Genomic DNA, 17,316 nt, shown 5'->3' with positions numbered 1-17,316 from the left:
ATCTGCAAATTTGATAAGTATGTTCCCAATCCTGTCATCCAGGTCATTGATAAAGATGTTGAATAACACTGGCCCTAGGACAGAGCCCTGTGGGACCCCAATGGTCACTTCTCTCCAGGATGAAGAGGAGGCATTGTTGAGCACCCTTTGCGTTCAGCTGGTCAACCAGTTACAAATCCATGTAATAGTTACCTTGTCTAGCCCACATTTTACAAGCTTGTTTGCAAGAATGTCATGGGGAACTTTGTCAAAGGCCTTACTGAAATCAAGATACACTACATCCACAGCATTCCCCTCATCTACCAAGCTCGTAATTTTATCAAAGAAAGAGATTAGATTTGGATCTTAAAGAATATCAAGCTTGAACTCTCCCTAAAAGCTAATGTGACTAAAGGCTGTTGTATTTTGGATGTATTATCAGATGACATGTTTAATTGGAAGACATGATAATGCTTGGTAAGGTAGAAGGCAGTAGGAAAAAAGGAAGATCACATTTTACGTACATAGAATCAGCTAAGAATGTCATTGCCCTTCAACTTGATGGCAAATAACCTGTTTGAGCAGATGTGGTTGTAGGATGGTATAGGCATCTTGTTAGTTCCAGGGGGCTGCATTGGCCCTAGTGGAAGTCACAGGGGCCACACCACCACCTAATTTGCTGCCATCACATTTGCCACCTTATTTATTATTATTATTATTAAACTTTATTTCTATAGCGCTGTAATTATACACAGCGCTGTACAAAGTCGGTAAAATTAGGAGTAAATAAAAGCCTGCCCAAGGCGTACATTCTAAGATAATAACAATTAAAAGAGGAATAGATAAAATTACCATATAGAAAGGAAAAAACAGATTAAAAACATCAAATATCAATCAAATCACATCACATCAAATAGTTCAGCAGCAGTCTTAGTGGCTTCCTGGTTTTTTTACCTCATAGCATCCTCCCTTACCAGTCACCATGCAGGATTTTTGACTGCTGCAATGATATGTTGGGAGATGATGCACCACAGTTATTTTTGCACAACTGTTCAAGGCCTAGGAACCCTACTGAGTATTAAACCTGGCACCTATTGTGCTTGGTACTGGAGTTGAGAAACCCTTTGCCTCTCTTTCTCTTTCCTCAGCATATAAATAAAAGTACAATTTCCTTTCAGCTGTGTTTCTAGTGCCAAATGCTGTCTCACTGCTTGGCTGCTGCTTACTTGTGTCCTTTCTCCCTTGTGCAATTATTCTTCCTATTTCCTGTTGGGCAAGAGACTTTGGCTTGATTGTTATTTGGCTAGGATCTGGGATGAGGCTCCCTACAACATCAGTGCAGTGTGGATGTAAAGTATGAACAACATCTGTCAAAAGAGAGAGAGGTACATTTGTTGTATAATTTACATGTTGATGAGCTTGTGTCTTGTGATGACTTCAGGAGATCATTGCCACCTGCTTTATGAATGCTCTGCTTAGAGGACTTGAACACAGTGGAAATGCTTGCAAAGTAGAGAAACACTTAAGTGATCTCAATGGATATAATAAGCCAGACTGAGATTCTAAATGAGCTTTTGTTATTCACTCTGTTTCTGTGTGTGTGCTTTTTAAATATATAATACTACTTAGTTTTCCTGTTTTCACTGTCTCCAGTCTGAGAGAGGAAGAACAATGATACAACTGGCAGGAGTGTTTTTTTATAAGAGTATTTTTATTGCAAGAAAAAGAGATGGGCTGTTGTTTGTTTTGGCATTTTCTGTATTAGACGCACTGACAGTTAGATTACCAGAGTAAGGCCTCCTGAAATGTGAATGGCAGCCATTTTCTTCATATGTCTATGAAGAAAATGGGAAATGGCTGCTCCCCGAACGATTCAAGGACGCTGGAGGTGAATGAATGATTCCTGATGTTTAGGAAGTGCATCAGGCTTTCACACACACATGCTTCCTAATCGTTTTAGCAGCATTTTACCAGCACTTACCCCATGGTAAGCGCTGGTCTGAAAATCTTTATTCCTGCTGCAGGTGGCAGTGGACTTAACCAATGACAGATCTTTCACCTGGTGTGATATGTTAATCAACAGATATGATGCGTGGTGCCTCAACAACCAGAGTCACAAGCCCCAGCACAGTAAAAAAGGAGCCACTGAATAACATTAACCAGCATGCCCCTCAGAAATAATAAATCAGAGTCCTAAAACAATTGATGTATGCCATTAAAGGCTTGTGCTTGGCTTTCCTGTGTTTTAAGATTCTGGCTTATTGTGACATCAAAATGCACTCAGTGGATTCCTTTGGGCTAATCACACATTCACAACCTACCTTGCATACTTGTGTTAAATAAATACAAGTGAGGAATCCACACATATCATCTTTGGCAAGAAGTTGCAATAAAAATGCAGGAATTTTTTTTTAAAATCTTTTTTAATGCTGTACAGCTCTGCCAGATTTGTACTTGTTCCCCAGTATAGATTCAGAATGCTTGAAATAAAGCTGTGATGTTAGCAATTAACTTAGGCTGAGAGATTTCGGTATTTCCTTTCTTGTTCCCAAGGGCCCAATTGCTTTTCTTATTCTCCATGTGATCTGAGTCTAATTTGATAGTCTTTCCTCACACAGCATCTCAGGACAGAATTCAGATTGCACTATCATTTCTCCTCACCTGTGTTCCAGGCATGTTTTTAAAAACACCTTTGCCTGATGAAGGACCCTGTAGTTTTGAAAGCTTACAAAGAGATTTTTTGTGCTTTTTTCAGCTAGTTTAATAAATGTTATTACCATCATATCGCAATTAGAACTTGTCTTGTGGCCAAACACAGTTATTTTAAGTATGTAAAAAAACAAACAAAAACAAAACAAAACAAAACAAAAACAACACATCCCACAGCAGCTTCAGTGTAAAAATGGTGAGATCACTAGGGGCTTGTCTCTATGATTAAAATACTCCTCATTCTATTCAAAGAGACTGTGATCCAGCCACACATGGTTTGGTAGGATTTGGGATTTTTGCAGCCCACCCCCCTCGAAAAATTCCATAAACTCTGTATAAAAAGGAATCATGTTTTTTTACTGGAGTGTCTGCAAGGATGCACATTATCAAACATGTGGCCATCCATCTGTTTTGTATGGCGAATAGATGCGAATTTGTGCAGGAAAGTGAAGACAATTAATGTGAATGTGAGAAAATCCACAGCAGTTTACATAATACATGTGCGTGTAGATTAGCCCCAAGACAATAATCATTTAAAGGATCCTGCAAATTGATTAGTTTTTTGCAGTTGTTTTACATGGGAGCAATCATCCTTGCTCCCACCTAAGGAGTGAATTGTGGTTAAGGAAGGGGAGGCAGTAGTCTTGGGGCTTTGGTAGTCTTTCATGCATAGATGGCAATGGATTGCTTATGCTGAGTTCGATTCCCAGCTCAGCCATGAAACCCATTGGGCGACCTTGGGCAAGTCACATGCTCTTTGCCTCAGGGGAAGGCAGTGGTAAACCTCTTCTAAGCAGATCTTGCCAACAAAACCTCATGATAGGTTTGCTTTAGGGTTGCCATAAATCAGAAACTACTTGAACAAAATGAATTTTGTTTTGTATTTAGTTTTACATTTGTACGAATATTCTTTTTAAAAATAAAAATAAAAAAAGAAACTAGTTGAAGGAACACAGCAACAACAGTCGTTTGTAAAACTGTTGCTCAAATTGAAGAAAGCGACTGAAAGTTGGTGTGCTTGAGCTGGTGGTTGTATATCCTCATTTTCAACCAAATTATTATTATTGGTTCGTCCAACACACTCACCCCACCAGAGCCTCACACAAGAGCCATGCAGCAGACTAGCTAGCATCCTAGTAGTGGCATATGCATGCATGGATTTCACTTACACCCGTCTATGTCCTTTTTTGAGTGCTGTGGTGGTTTGGATGATGGTATGACCTGAGTCTACCTAGTGTAGGTCCACAAATGGAACTACACTGTACTGAGCCATATAGGATTGCAGCCACTACTCGTTAGGTTCAGTGGTCAGTGTGGCACATTGTAAGTGTGACTTGATTGGATCCATGCAATAATCACTAGATGCTGAAGTGGCTGGATATGCTTCCACATGTCTCCCTCTCTTATCTCAGCCCTCTTTCATCACACTTTTACATTACCCAGTTTTGCCATCTTTGGGATAATAATTTGCAAATGTGCTGGAGCCAACCATGCAGCTACTGCACGATCTTTTCAAATGGCAATCAGTGTTGTTAAGGATTGAGAAGTGCTGAAAACTACTGCAGTACAATGATTTTTTTCTAATGGGACTCCCTCTGGTGTAGAAATGATAATACTACAACCTTTTCTGCCATAGCTTCATACTAATGACTAGTAGCTCTGTGATAGAAAGTACATATCATATCTGGTTCTGGCGAGCAAATTTTGGGAAATACCTTCTCCCACCTGTACCTTTCCTGCTTTTTTTAGATCATGGCTCAAGGTGGTGTTTCGTTTTAGATGTTTTGTCTTTGTCTTTCAAGGGCTTTAAGGTAGATTAATAAAAGTGCAACATAGGAGCTAAACAGACTGCCCCTTTCAGTGTTGGATCGGGGCCATGGCATGTAGTTGCCACGGCCCTGATCTGATTTTTCCACAGCGGCAACTACTGGTGTTCCTTTGGTGCTCCATCATTTAGATGCAGTGCCAAAGGAGCATCGTGACGCTGTGCTGTCGGGTGCACAGCATGACGGCGGAGTCAGGGCAGTGTTGAGGTGTGCATCGTGTGGACGCCCCCACTCTGCCCTGAGGCTGGTGTATAATGCTGGTCTATACAAGCTGATAGCTGCCATACTCCAGAAACTGTGCAGTTTGACACCACTTTAACTGCCATGGCTGAATGCTGTGGAATGCTGGGATTTGTAGTTTTGTGAGATAGTTCGCCTTCCCTGTCAGAGATCTTGTGTGTCATAACAAACTATAAGTCACAGAATTCCATAGGACAGAGCCATGGCATAGTTTCAAACTGCAGTCTGGCAGCAACCTATTTGGGACAAGGAGCAAGAGAGGATTGATTATAAAGACTTATAAAAGTCACCCAGCAGGGCCCTTTGCATCTTTTTTTTGATTAATATTTTTAAGTTTTACAATACAAAATGCATCTTTGCATAGTACATGTACTATGAGCTTAATGATCACACTGAGATTTTTGCCATGGTACACTGTGCACTCAAAGTGTGCTCCCTCTTGATGCAGAAGCTCACAAAACTGGGTTATTTTCATTTTCTATTGCCCCATACATTTCTTTGTAATGTAAACACAGCAAACAGTCTGAGTGGATTTAATCAAAGGAAATGATTCCAGATGCTAAGTTACAGTGAAAATGAAAATGGATTCATTTTAAAGGACTCAAAAGCACAGGGCATATATAACAAAATGTTGCTTACAACCTGTTTGAAAACCATGCTTTTTTAACCTCTGGATGGTAAAAGGACACACCTCATACATGGATAGTTATATGTATCTAGAAATTAATGTATAGATGCCATTGAACAGCCAGTAATAGTCTCCATTTTGTTTTATGGGCAGCTTTAAATGTATATATTGTAACATGATTGTACACTGCCTATGAGCATGGTGGTTCCATTTATTTTTCATAGCTAATAGTAGCATGTCTATTTAACTGGTAGTGTCGTATGTGAAGTTTGCCATTGGACATATGGATAACACATATGACCTCTTTCATACTACACAATTATAGTGCTATGATTTCACTTTACTCGCCATGGTGGCATCCAGTGGAATGCTGTGATTTTTCGTTTATTGAGGTGCTGACTGAGAATTCTAAACACCTCTCCCTAAATTGCAAATTCCAGGATCATATTTGTTGTTGTTGCTAGCTGCCCTTGAGTCGCTTCCAACTCATGGCGACCCTGTGGATGAGACATCTCCAAGAATCCCTATCCTCCACTGCCTTGCCCAGATCCTGAAAACCCTTGTCCACAACCCCCCTGATTGAGTCTATCCATCTGGTTTGTGGTCTTCTACTCTCTCTTCTACCCTACCTTTCCTAGCATTATTGTTTTTTTTCTAGTGATCCGTGCATTCTCATTATGTGGCAAAAGTACAATAGTCTTAAATTGGGGCGGCCTGTATTCGGCCCTTTCCCCGCCAGATCGGGGCCTCAGCTGCCAGAACGGCAGCCTCCAAGGCCCCGATCTGCCACTTTCCAGGCCGCGGGGAAGCGGCAAAAGGACACCCGATGGTGGCGGGGAGGAGGAGAAAGGGGCCGCTTGGCCCCTTTCTCCTCTGCGTTGCTGGTGCAGCCATGTAAAGGCTGCGCCCAGCGATGCAAAGCTGGAAGGAGCTCCGTTTCGGAGCTCCTTCTCGTGCCACGGAAAGGGCGCTCTCGTGCGGTGCGACAACATCACCACCGCACCGCCTCGTTTGGAGGCGGCACGGTGGTGACGTCGTAATGGTGGCCCCCATGTAGAACGGGCGCTGCCATTTTGTACAGACTGTGTCCGTACTAGGGTTAGGAGGGTCAAGAAGTGACGCCCCTTCCTAACCCTAGTACGGACCCAGTCCGTACTTTTATGCCCGTCCGTAACGGGCCATAGCTTCCAAGGAGAGCCCTCGTCTGATCTGTTCAAGGACCCATTTGTTTGTTTTCTTGGCTGTCTGTGGTATCCTAAGTACTCTCGTTCAGCACTACAATTTCAAATGAGTTGATTTTCTTTCTGCCTGCTTCCTTCACTGTCCAGCTCTCACATCCATACATGGTAATTGGGAATACAATGGCCTTAACGATTCTGACTTTAGTGCTCAGTTGTATGTCTTTGTTCTTCAGTATCTTTTCCAGTTCTTTCATAACTGCCCTTCTCATTCCTAGTCTTGTTCTTATTTCCTGACTGCAGTCTCCATTCTGGTCAATGATGGAACTATGTTAGTTAACGTGGAATCATATCGCTATAACTGTGTAGTGTGAAAGGGCCCATAGTGTTTCTGTGTAATGCTCTAATTATGAAGTTTCCACAAAGCTGCTGAATTTGTAGCTGTTATCAGAGATTTTGGACACTGGAGGAAGAGAGGGGGAATTTTTCTGCTCCTCTTCCTCCCTTTGGAACACAGACACTCTTTTCTCACCCACTGAGGTCTGGAAGTAATAAAAGGGTAGTTACTGGGATCCATTTCCTGAGCTAATCTTCAGGCTGCAATTCAGATCTGCAATCTTCAGGTCTGTCCACACCATGCATCTCTCTGGAGTTCAACTGCAGATAAAAAAACTGGATTAAGTCTCCTGCTTTCCTGTTCTGCTGTGATGGGAAATCTTAAAATCTCTCTTCCTAGAGAGAAGAGACTATATTTTCTAGGATGCCAGAAGCACATGATTCGTTTGCCAGCAAATTATCATATGAAGCTGATGTGCTTGGATTTCCTCAGTCTCCGTTTGATCAACAAATCATAGTGAATCATCAGCATAGATTTTTTTTCCTGGATTCAAGATACCAAATTTAGCTGTTTATTATTGATACCAAATTTAGCTGTTTATTATTATTATTATTAAGCTTTATTTATATAGCGCTGTAAATTTACACAGCACTGTACATAAAATCTTTTAATTAGACGGTTCCCTGCCTTCAGGCAGGGATGTAGCCAGGATTTTGGGAAGGGGGGGTCCAGACTAAGTGCCACCATTTTGAGATGCTAAGAGCCCCTCCAAGACACAAAATGTAGGGAAAATGTAGGACATGATGCACGACAAAATGTAGGACAAATTGTAGCATGTTCAAAAATGGAGAACACACCCAACTAAAAGCCAAAAACATTAATAAAAAACAATATAAATTCATGTTTCTCAGTCATGCTCAAAATGGAGAACATTTTGACATTTTTCCTGGATAGGAGGTTGGGATATAGCTTTGTGTGTTAGACTAGGAGGAACTTCCTGAGAGTAAGGGCTGTTCAACAGTGGAACACACTCCTTCCTCAGAGTGCAGCAGAGTCTCCTTCTTTGGAGGTCTTTAAGCAGAGGCTGGATGGCCATCTGTCAATGGGGATGTTTTGATTGAGAGTTCCTGCATGGCAGAATAAAGGAGTTGGACTGGGTGGCCCTTGCAGTCTCTTCCAACTCTAGGATTCTATGACTCTGGAGACCAGGATTCAATGAAAATCTGATTCTCTCCAACAGAGAAGGCTAAATATCTTATATGGGGTATGTGTCGATGACGTGGCTTATGTATGCATCATGTTCAAATTGTGCGCAACACAAGGGACCGCTTGTCACACTCTCTCAGCCTTAAGGGAAGGTGAAGGCAAATCCCCAAAAACCATTGGGCAAGTCACATTCTCTCATCCTCAGAGGATGGCAAAGTCAAACTCTCTCTGAACAAACCTCCCAAGAAAACCTCTTGAAGGCACACACTCGCACACACCCAAGTCACCAAAGGTAGACTCTCTGAACAAACCAAGAAAACCCACTAGGCAAGTAAGTCACACACTCTCAGCCTCAAGGAAAGGCTGGTAAAGGCAAACTCTCTGAACAAACCAAGAAGACCCACTAGGCAAGGAAGTCACACGCTCTCAGCCTCAAGGAAAGGCTGGCAAAGGCAAACTCTCTGAACAAACCAAGAAGACCCACTAGGCAAGGAAGTCACATGCTCTCAGCCTCAAGGAAAGGCTGGCAAAGGCAAACTCTCTTAACAAACCAAGAAGATCCACTAGGCAAGGAAGTCACACACTCTCAGCTTCAAGGAAAGGCTGGCAAAGCAGGATGTTTTGAAATTCCTCCTGGGCAGAAATGTAGGACGTGTCCTGGATAAAGGATGATGTCTGGTCACCCTGATAAAATGGAGGATGTTTTGACATTGCTCCTGGGCTGAAATGTGTGCCGTTTCCTGGATAAAGGAGGACGTGTGTCATCCTACCAAAAATGGAAGACATTTTTACATTCATCCAGGCCAGAAGGTTGAAACATATAAAAGGAGGACATCTGCTCATCTTACAAAAAATGAGGACTTTTGAAATTCCTTCTATGCAGAAGTCTGAAATGTAGGATGTGTCGTATAGCCATGAGCCAGAAAAGAGCCAAGCCTCAATATCTAGACCCCAGAACATACTATAACTCCCAGAATTCCATAGCAGTGAGCCAGAAAGGAGCCAAGCCTTGATATTTGGACCCCAGAACATACTCCAACTCCCAGAATCCCATAGCAATGAGCCAGAAAGGAGCCAAGCCTCAATATCTAGACCCCAGAACTTACTCTAACTCCCAGAATTCCATAGCAGTGAGCCAGAAAGGAGCCAAGCCTCGATATCTGGACTACAGAACATACTCCCAGAATTCCATAGCCATGAGCCACAAAAGAGTTAAGTCGCTGCCAAACCTGGTTAGTTCTTGAGTGTGGATACAGCTTGATGCAGCCTCTTGTCCCTCCCTCCCTCTCCTCCAGGGCTTTTTGGCTCCTCCCCCTCAGGCCCCGCAAAAAGTTTAGGGGCGGCACTTGCGCTCCTCCTGGCTTTGCCAGGGCCGGGAAGAGAGAAAAGGATGCTTGTGGGAGCGCGTGTGTGCACGCGCACAGTCCCAAAAAACCGCCAGGGAGAGCGCCACTTCTGCTCCTCCTGAAGCCTAGAGGAGAGCAAGTGGCGCTCTCCCCGGCGTTTGTTTGGGGCTGTGCGCATGCACGCGCATGCTCCAACAAGCACCCTTTTCTCTCCTGCTGTAGGGGGGGGGTCTGGACCCATGGAAAACCCCCCCCCCTTAACTACGTCCCTGCTTCAGGCTTACACTCTAAGAAGACACGACACTAAAGGAAAATGGAATGGTGGGGGGGGGGGAGAGGATCAGGTCCAGAATTCTTCTCTCCCGCTGAGGCCTGGACCAAGGCAGATGGACAGATGGAGGGCTCTGTATCTTAAGGATAGGCCTGATGGCATTGGCCCACCCTCTCTCCCCCTCAGAGGCCAGGATGGAGTCAGATGGCTTGTGGGAAGGGTTCAGTTCCTTTAGAATCCTAAACAAGAGGGACCAAAGAAGTGGGACTTAACTCTTTAAGGTTTTCTACCTCTAACAAAGGCAAAATTCTTTCATTGGACCACAATTGGCAAGTTGTATCTATACAGTACTTAAAGGGTTTTCCACATGTAACAGTACAGAGACACCTTGAATTCAGTTGCCTAAGAAAAGGAGCAGTTATGTTCGTACAGGACAGTTGGATCTCAAAAGAAGTTACTTTTCTATTGTTAATGGAGTTGAAATTTTGTTACCTGTCTTATATTGCTCTTCGACCTGAGTCCTCGTTCAAGAGAATGGCCTCTGCCTGCATTGAAATTTTTCAGTACCATCTGGCTGAATGAAACTACGTGTGAAATTGAAAATGAGTCAACAGTGCGATGCGGCAGCTAAAAAGGCCAATGCAGTTTTAGGTTGCATCAATAAAAGTATAGTATCTAGATCAAGGGAAGTAATAGTGCCACTCTTATCTGCTTTGGTCAGGTCCCACCTGGAATACTGTGTCCAGTTCTGGGCACCACAATTTAAAAAGGATGTTGAGAAACTGGAGCGTGTCCAAAGGAGGGTGACTAAAATGGTGAAGGGCCTGGAAACCATGCCCTATGAGGAACAACTTAGGGAGCTGGGGATGTTTAGCCTGAAGAAAAGAAGGTTAAGTTAGCTCTGTTTAAACATTTAAAGGGATGTCATTGAGGAGGGAGCAAGCTTGTTTTCTGCTGCTCCAGAGAACAGGACCCGGAATAATGGATACAAGCTAAAGGAAAAGAGATTCCACCTCAACATTAGGAGGAACTTCCTGTCGTAAGGGCTGTTTGACTGTGGAACACACTCCCTCGGAGTGTAGTGGATTTTCCTTCCCTGGAGGTCTTTAAACAGAGGCTTGATGGCCATCTGTCGGGGATGCTTTGATTGAGAGTTTCTGCATAGCAGGGAGTTGGACTGAATGGCCCTTGTGGTCTCTTCCAACTCTACAATTCTATTATTCTATAAAACATGATAATTTAATGTCAAACAAGATTATATATGATGAATTTTATGTTCCTAAAGTAAGGATGTAATTTTCATTAAAAGTTGCTAATATATCATTTTCATAACGTAACACAATGTCTTCTGCATCTTTGGCAACCTACTGTGCAGTTCATCTTAAAAATACAGTCACCCCTCCATTTTCGCAGACTTGAAATCCACGTCCGTCACCCATTTGTGGGTGGCAAATGGAGGGGGACAAAATGGGGTGCACTGCCATTCAAACCAATAAGGCTTGATTATCGGCAAGTTTCTGTTTTTATGGTGTGTGTGTGTGTGTGTGTGTGTGTGTGTGTCTGGAATGGATCCCCTGTGAAAATGGAGGGGCGAATTTACTTGCATTCATAAAATAGAATAAAACCAGGAAATGGTTAGCAAGCATAGAATAAACTTCAGGATGTCAGTATCCCATGCTTTCAATCTTTTCAATTTTCAGAGTCCCTTTCTATCTCATCTATTTGCTGGAGGACATGTTGCATGTCTGCCACAAAATTGCTAAATTTGTGGGCTACATAGTGCATATCAGGAGCTGGATAGCCCTGTATGACATTTCCTGTGTCTTTTATGAGCAGATGGTACAACTTGGAACATACAGCCGATCAGTTATGGAGAATAGCCTGCCTTTCAGGGATTTACTTATGTTCTCTTTTAATTATCTTCTTATTGGGAAACCTCTGATAATCTTCCATTGTATCCCAGTGTTTCCAGCAACAGAGTTTAGAAACCACAGGCTTAAATAGTTCAAGTAAGTATATACCAGCTGTAATAGATTATATTTCAGAGCAAGGAAATGGCAAAACCACCTCTGAGTATTGCTTGCCTAAGAAAACCTTGTGAAATTTGTGGGGTCACCATAACTGGATAGGCAAGTTGAAGACACACACACAGTGTTGAATACCAACTCCAGACAATTCTCACAGGGACAAAACAAACAGATTTTGGAAAGTGTGAAGTCAAAGGCTTTCACAACCAGCATCCATAGTTTTTTTTTTTTTTTGTGTGTGTGTTTTGGGCTATGTGATTGTGTTCTTTGAGAACATGGCCACATAGCCGTAAAAACCCACAAAAATGCTTTTGGGGAAATGGCATGTTCCATTCTTTTGAAAAAACATTCTCATACAGTCCAGGAAACATCACAGTGTTCTTTTTCTTGGTCTCTTTCTGTCTGTATGTTGCCCAGTGCTTTTTGAAGAGAAATAATTTCCTAGACAGTTTCCAAAAACTGTCCAAGAGATGCTAGGAATGCAAACAAATATATTTATCTAAAGCTGTTAGTATAGATAACTCTCTTTTGACCTTATTTCAGTCTTCACTGAAAAAGGACCCATAGGAATACAATAGTGTTCTATTTCAGTTAGTAATCTACAGAAATACCACCATTAGTAAGCCCTGTGTGCGCCTGCAGGGCCGTGCGGAGGGCTAAATAGGAGGAGTTTCTCCTCCCGGGGCTGGCTGGCCAATGGATGCTGGCAGGGGGCGGGCTGTTGGAGCTCCAGCCTGCCCCCATTGGCCAGCCAGCCTCAAGAGAAGGAGCTCCTCCTCTAGTCCTCGGCAGGGCAGGAGGGGGCGGCGGTGTTCCTCCTCCCTCCCGCCCTGCCCGCGGTTGCCTCACAGCTGCGGGCCGGGCGGGAGGGAAGCGGGGGTCCTCCTGCTCCCTCCTGGGCTCCCTGGGGGTCTTTCCTCCGCCAAACCTCTCTCTCCGGAGGGAGGTTTGGCGGAGGAAGGGCTCCTGAGGGGGAGGCCTCCAGCGCTGGCACCCCCAGCCGGCTCTTTTGCCGGCCTCTGATGGGGCCTGGGGCCCCCTCAGGGGCCGGCAGAGAGGGGGAGGCCTCCAGCGCCCCCAGCCGGCTCTTTTGCCAGCCTCTGTTGGGGCCTGGGGCCCCCTCGGGCCGGCAAAGAGGGGGAGGCCTACAGCGCTGGCGGCCCCCGCCAGCTCTTTTGCCGGCCTCTGACGGGGCCTGGGGCCCCATCAGGGGCTGGCAAAGAGGGGGAGGCCTCCAGCGCTGGCCCCGCCCCTGGAGGGTGGAAGCTCCGCCCTGGCATGTGGCTCCACCCCCGGCATGCAGCTCCGCCCCGGAGGGTGGAAGCTCTGCCCCCGGCATGCGGCTCCGTCCCCGGAGGGTGGAAGCTCCACCCCCGGCACGCGGCCTCGCCCCTGGAGGGTGGAAGCTCCACCCCCCGCTTCGGCCCCCCAGTTGTCTGAGGGACTGCAGTCCATCCCCCGGCTCAAAAAGGTTGCCTACCCCTGCTCTAGTCTATAGGCTTTGTAATTTTACTTCACAGTAACTACATTTTCTGCTTTTGGTGTGTTTTGGCCTATATTTTTGCAATCTGAATAGGCTTCTAGTGGATTTTCTATATGTCTCTGCCCTAGAAAGAACATATACTTCAAAGGGAAAGCTTATGCTGTTTTAAGAAATCCAACTCAGTTGTAACCAAGGTATATCACGCAGCTGCAACATCTGAAGACTGAAAATAAGACTTGTAAATGAGTTTTCTCCTCTCCCCTCTCCTCTCTGGTGTCTCTTGTTCCTGCCAGTAGAGCAGGATCCGCCCTATCATCTAGGTAGGATGAGGCAGCCATCCTAATCAGTGTATTTTAGATGTCACAAAGCGATAGTAAATGTTTGCTTTTTTGCTTTCTTACTATATAGTATATATGTTCCTGTTCTTTACTGCTCTAATGGAAAATTTAATACCAGAGACAGAAGTAAAGTAGAAAGAAAAGGGATAGGTTCCTAAACCTCCAAAACGAAGAACAGTTCTACATATCTCAGTAGACTTTTTATTCAAAGTGAACCATATGCACATATGAAATGAAACAGCCAGCTCAGTTAAGCCTTGTGTAAGTAAGCAAAAAAACATTTTGAGCCTTTTAGAGACCACATGGTGGATTTTTCCAAAATGCATCCAGGGATAACATTGTCTTTCAGTATCCTCCACTTTCCTTATGATTTCTGTACTGGTGTCCAGTCTTATAGATCTTTGCCTGTTAACTTGTGGTAAACTGGTGAGGAAGGCTTTTCTGCTTTACTCCCTTTTCTGTTTTGCTGTTCACACAACTAGAGGCAGTTGTTGTTTATCTTGCCTGTTGTAGGCAGGCAGACATAGCTGCACTAGGATGAGCTAGAGCAGAATCCTGCACTTTCCCAGTTTACATACTATTGCATCATTTACTGCAGCCACACTGCTGCAACACAGCACTGAAAGCTGTGTGTTCTTCAGCCCTGTTCTGCCCCAGGTAACAAAAAGTCTTGAACCAGCCCTGCTCTAGAGCCAGAAATTACAGGAGTCAGCAGCAGCGAAAAACTTTACACATGGCTGTGATTTCTGTGAGGCCAGCTGTGGCTTTGAAAGTCAGCAGTAGAACAGCACTTGAAACATTTGAGTACTGGGCCAGTATATATTTTTGCTTCTCTTTATAACTCTCAGTTTAATTTAGTGTATTTTAAGGATACTATATGCAGCCTCGGCAACTTTGGTTAGTAGGCAGTTCATAAATACTCTGCATAAATAAATATCCCCCAAGTTTATTATCTTTTTTATTCTACTCTTGATAATCTAGGATTTCTGCAAAGGATCTGAAAAACATGCTCTCACAAGTCAACTACCGTGTTCCCAACATGAGATTTTTACGTGAAAGGCTAACAGTAAGTCTTTTCTCTCCTGTAAACATGCATGCAGCCACTTGGCAATCATTGTCATGAACTGCACTAAGAAAACATTTCTTACATGGGTAAGCAAGAATGTTCACTCAGGATCATTTCATTCAGGCTAGGTATGTTTTGATCCAGAAAGGTTTGATCTAGAAATATGATGCTGTCTGTTATCTGGTCAAATTATTTGTTCATTTAGACGAATATTGTCCACCCAAGAAGATATATTTTCCATCAATGGATCATTTTAACTGCCCCAATGGGCTTGGGCCCATCAGCATGTGAAATGTGTGCCCTGCCATTGAGTTAAGAGTAGATAGATTCTGACTGCATCCACTTGCTTTTTAAATTTAAGACACATGGTTCAAACATGACTGAATCACAAAGGCTGCAGTATTAAACAAAAAGAGGAGACTGTATGATACTAAAGTCAGCCCAGTCTTCTTAAACATGCTGTGTTGTCCACAAATGGAATAATTAATCTTTTATATATCCTTCATACATGAATGGGGGCAAGCATTATTTATTAATAACATTTTCTCCCTAATGCCTACTTTCAGGATGTGGAACAGAGGAATGGGGATATCACATATGGACAGTTTGCCCAGTTGTACCAGAGCCTCATGTACAATGCGCAGAAAGGAGTGAGCAACATTTTATTTTTGTACTTGACAATATGTATACCATATATATTTGATTATAAGTCGACTTTGTGTATAAGTAAAGGGCAGGTTTTGGGGCCAAAATTACAGATTTTGATATGACCTGTGGATAACTCGAGGGTAAAACTTAGGAGCATGAAACAAAGGATCTAAACGAAGCAAAGGAAAATAATGCCAAAGAACTTACAAAATTCCAGCAGGCATAAATGTTTGTGCTCATACTAAACGTTGGATGGATTATGCTCTTGCCTTTCATCAGTGGAGGGTTCATTTTTTTATAGGCGTTAAACTACCTTACTTACATTGACCCATGGATAGGTCGAGTTTGAGGTTTTGGGTTAATTTTTTTACTAAAATTTCTAGACTTGTACATGAATAAATACAGTAATTTAGGCAACATTATTTTCTATTGCTGCCTTTCCAAATGCTTTATCCTTGCCTTTGTTTATGCTTTATCTATATGTGCTGTTTCTGGTATATGAACTCAATAAAATCTAAATTGTACACTTTTTCCTTGATCAAGTCAGGAGGCAGTTGTGTATTCATAATGCGCTTGAATTCCTATCTCACAAACTTCTCAAAAATGGTTTCTACATGTGTGACTCAGGCCTGAAACAGACAGACAGACAGGAAAAAGTGGCTTTCGGGTGCTTCGGGAGTGGGGTGTGCACATGATGCATGCCCCAAAAGTGACTGGAAGCTGCACAGGGAGTGCTTCAAAAGCACTAAACCACAGTAGAGCCAGCACAAAAAGCAGCTAAAAAAAGGTCACTCTTGACAGTGGCCAGGCTGGAGAACACAGCATCGGCCTGGATCAGGCCAGAGCCCATTGCTACTATCTCGTGCCATTCGGGAATCAAGTGGTGCTGGAACTGCCAGAGTCCGCACCAAGCTGCCAGTCAAAATGATCCCTCAGCTTCCGATTCACCTATAGTCCAGCTTCTATTGCCTATGCTCAGAAAGAATTGTTATCCATCCTGGTGAGAACTAACATAGGTTCTTTGAATGGTAACATGAAAATGAATTTTAGAGATTCTGTGAGTGGCAGACTCATCACACCTTTCTATTAGGGACTGCTGTTAAGTATATTAAAAAAGCATGCAAGCATTTTCCCTATCCCTTACCTTGATTTGTCACTTTATTTATGAATGTATATTACCGTTTTTAATACAGAAATGTTTTAGGCCAATTTAACAATCAAAGCTGTAGGCCTAAATCCAAATGCTTGTTTGTTCCAACTGAATTAGACCCAATGAATCAATGGGATTTGCATAAGTGTTGACATACTATTCATCAATTGATTCTTGGATGTACTATAGTTGAGCTACAGTTAGACTTAGGCCATAGTAATATGTGAGCAGCATGGTGTAGTCTTTTGAGTGCTGTACTACAACTGTAGGAAACTAGGGTTTGCATCCCATCCCAGCTGTGGAAACACACCAGGTGACCTTGGGCAACTCACACTGTATCTTAGAGAAAGGCAATAGCAAGCATTCTCTGAATAAATTGTACCAAGAAAACCCTAGGATTTGGTCTCCATACATCAGAGTTGACTTGAAGACACGTAACTACAACGTAACAATGAGGAGTGTCAGTTCTTCTTGGTATGAGTGTCTGTGCCTCAAACTCTCTAGTCTACATCTTTTATTCCTTCCAATTAAAGCAAACTGCAGACACAGTATAAGGGACTGGAGGATATGGGACTATTGCTGAACCATGTATGTCTTAATTGATGTGAAAAATGTCACTCTGAGGATAGCAAGCAAGATAATTAATTTATATGTTTCTTTCTTCTTATGCAGATGGCTGTTCCATTTTTAGAAAGGTAAATTGCTGCCTTTTGTGTCTTGGTAGGAAGAGCTGAGAGTGTTGAGAATTAAAATTGTTCAACAATATATAAATATACCTTTCCAGCTTCCATACTTCCAGCTACACAGAGGACAAAAATGAAGAGGGCTGGGCAGGCATGAAAAAAGCTTCTTTCTCAGAGGTGTACCTCTATTGGCATTGCCTA

At 43.1% G+C, this 17,316-nt stretch overlaps 1 protein-coding gene across 5 annotated transcripts in view; it reads left to right on the top strand.

The window, feature by feature from the left end:
* The window catches only part of PLCG1 (phospholipase C gamma 1), a 128,864-nt gene that overhangs the window by 56,149 nt on the left and 55,399 nt on the right, over window positions 1-17,316 (top strand). For all 5 annotated transcript variants that reach the window (XM_089513972.1, XM_089513975.1, XM_089513970.1 and 2 more), the window contains exons 5-7: window positions 14,550-14,634; window positions 15,201-15,284; window positions 17,105-17,127. In XM_089513972.1, coding sequence (XP_089370098.1) covers window positions 14,550-14,634; window positions 15,201-15,284; window positions 17,105-17,127 — 192 coding nt within the window. The remainder of the gene's footprint in view (window positions 1-14,549; window positions 14,635-15,200; window positions 15,285-17,104; window positions 17,128-17,316) is intronic.

The sequence above is a fragment of the Sceloporus occidentalis genome, unplaced genomic scaffold, assembly GCF_023333645.1.
Source record: "Sceloporus occidentalis isolate IW3139 unplaced genomic scaffold, rSceOcc1.0.p SCAF_3, whole genome shotgun sequence".
NCBI classification, from domain to species: domain Eukaryota; kingdom Metazoa; phylum Chordata; class Lepidosauria; order Squamata; family Phrynosomatidae; genus Sceloporus; species Sceloporus occidentalis.
Note: the sequence above shows the minus strand (reverse complement) of the source record. Positions and strands in the feature narration are given on the sequence as shown.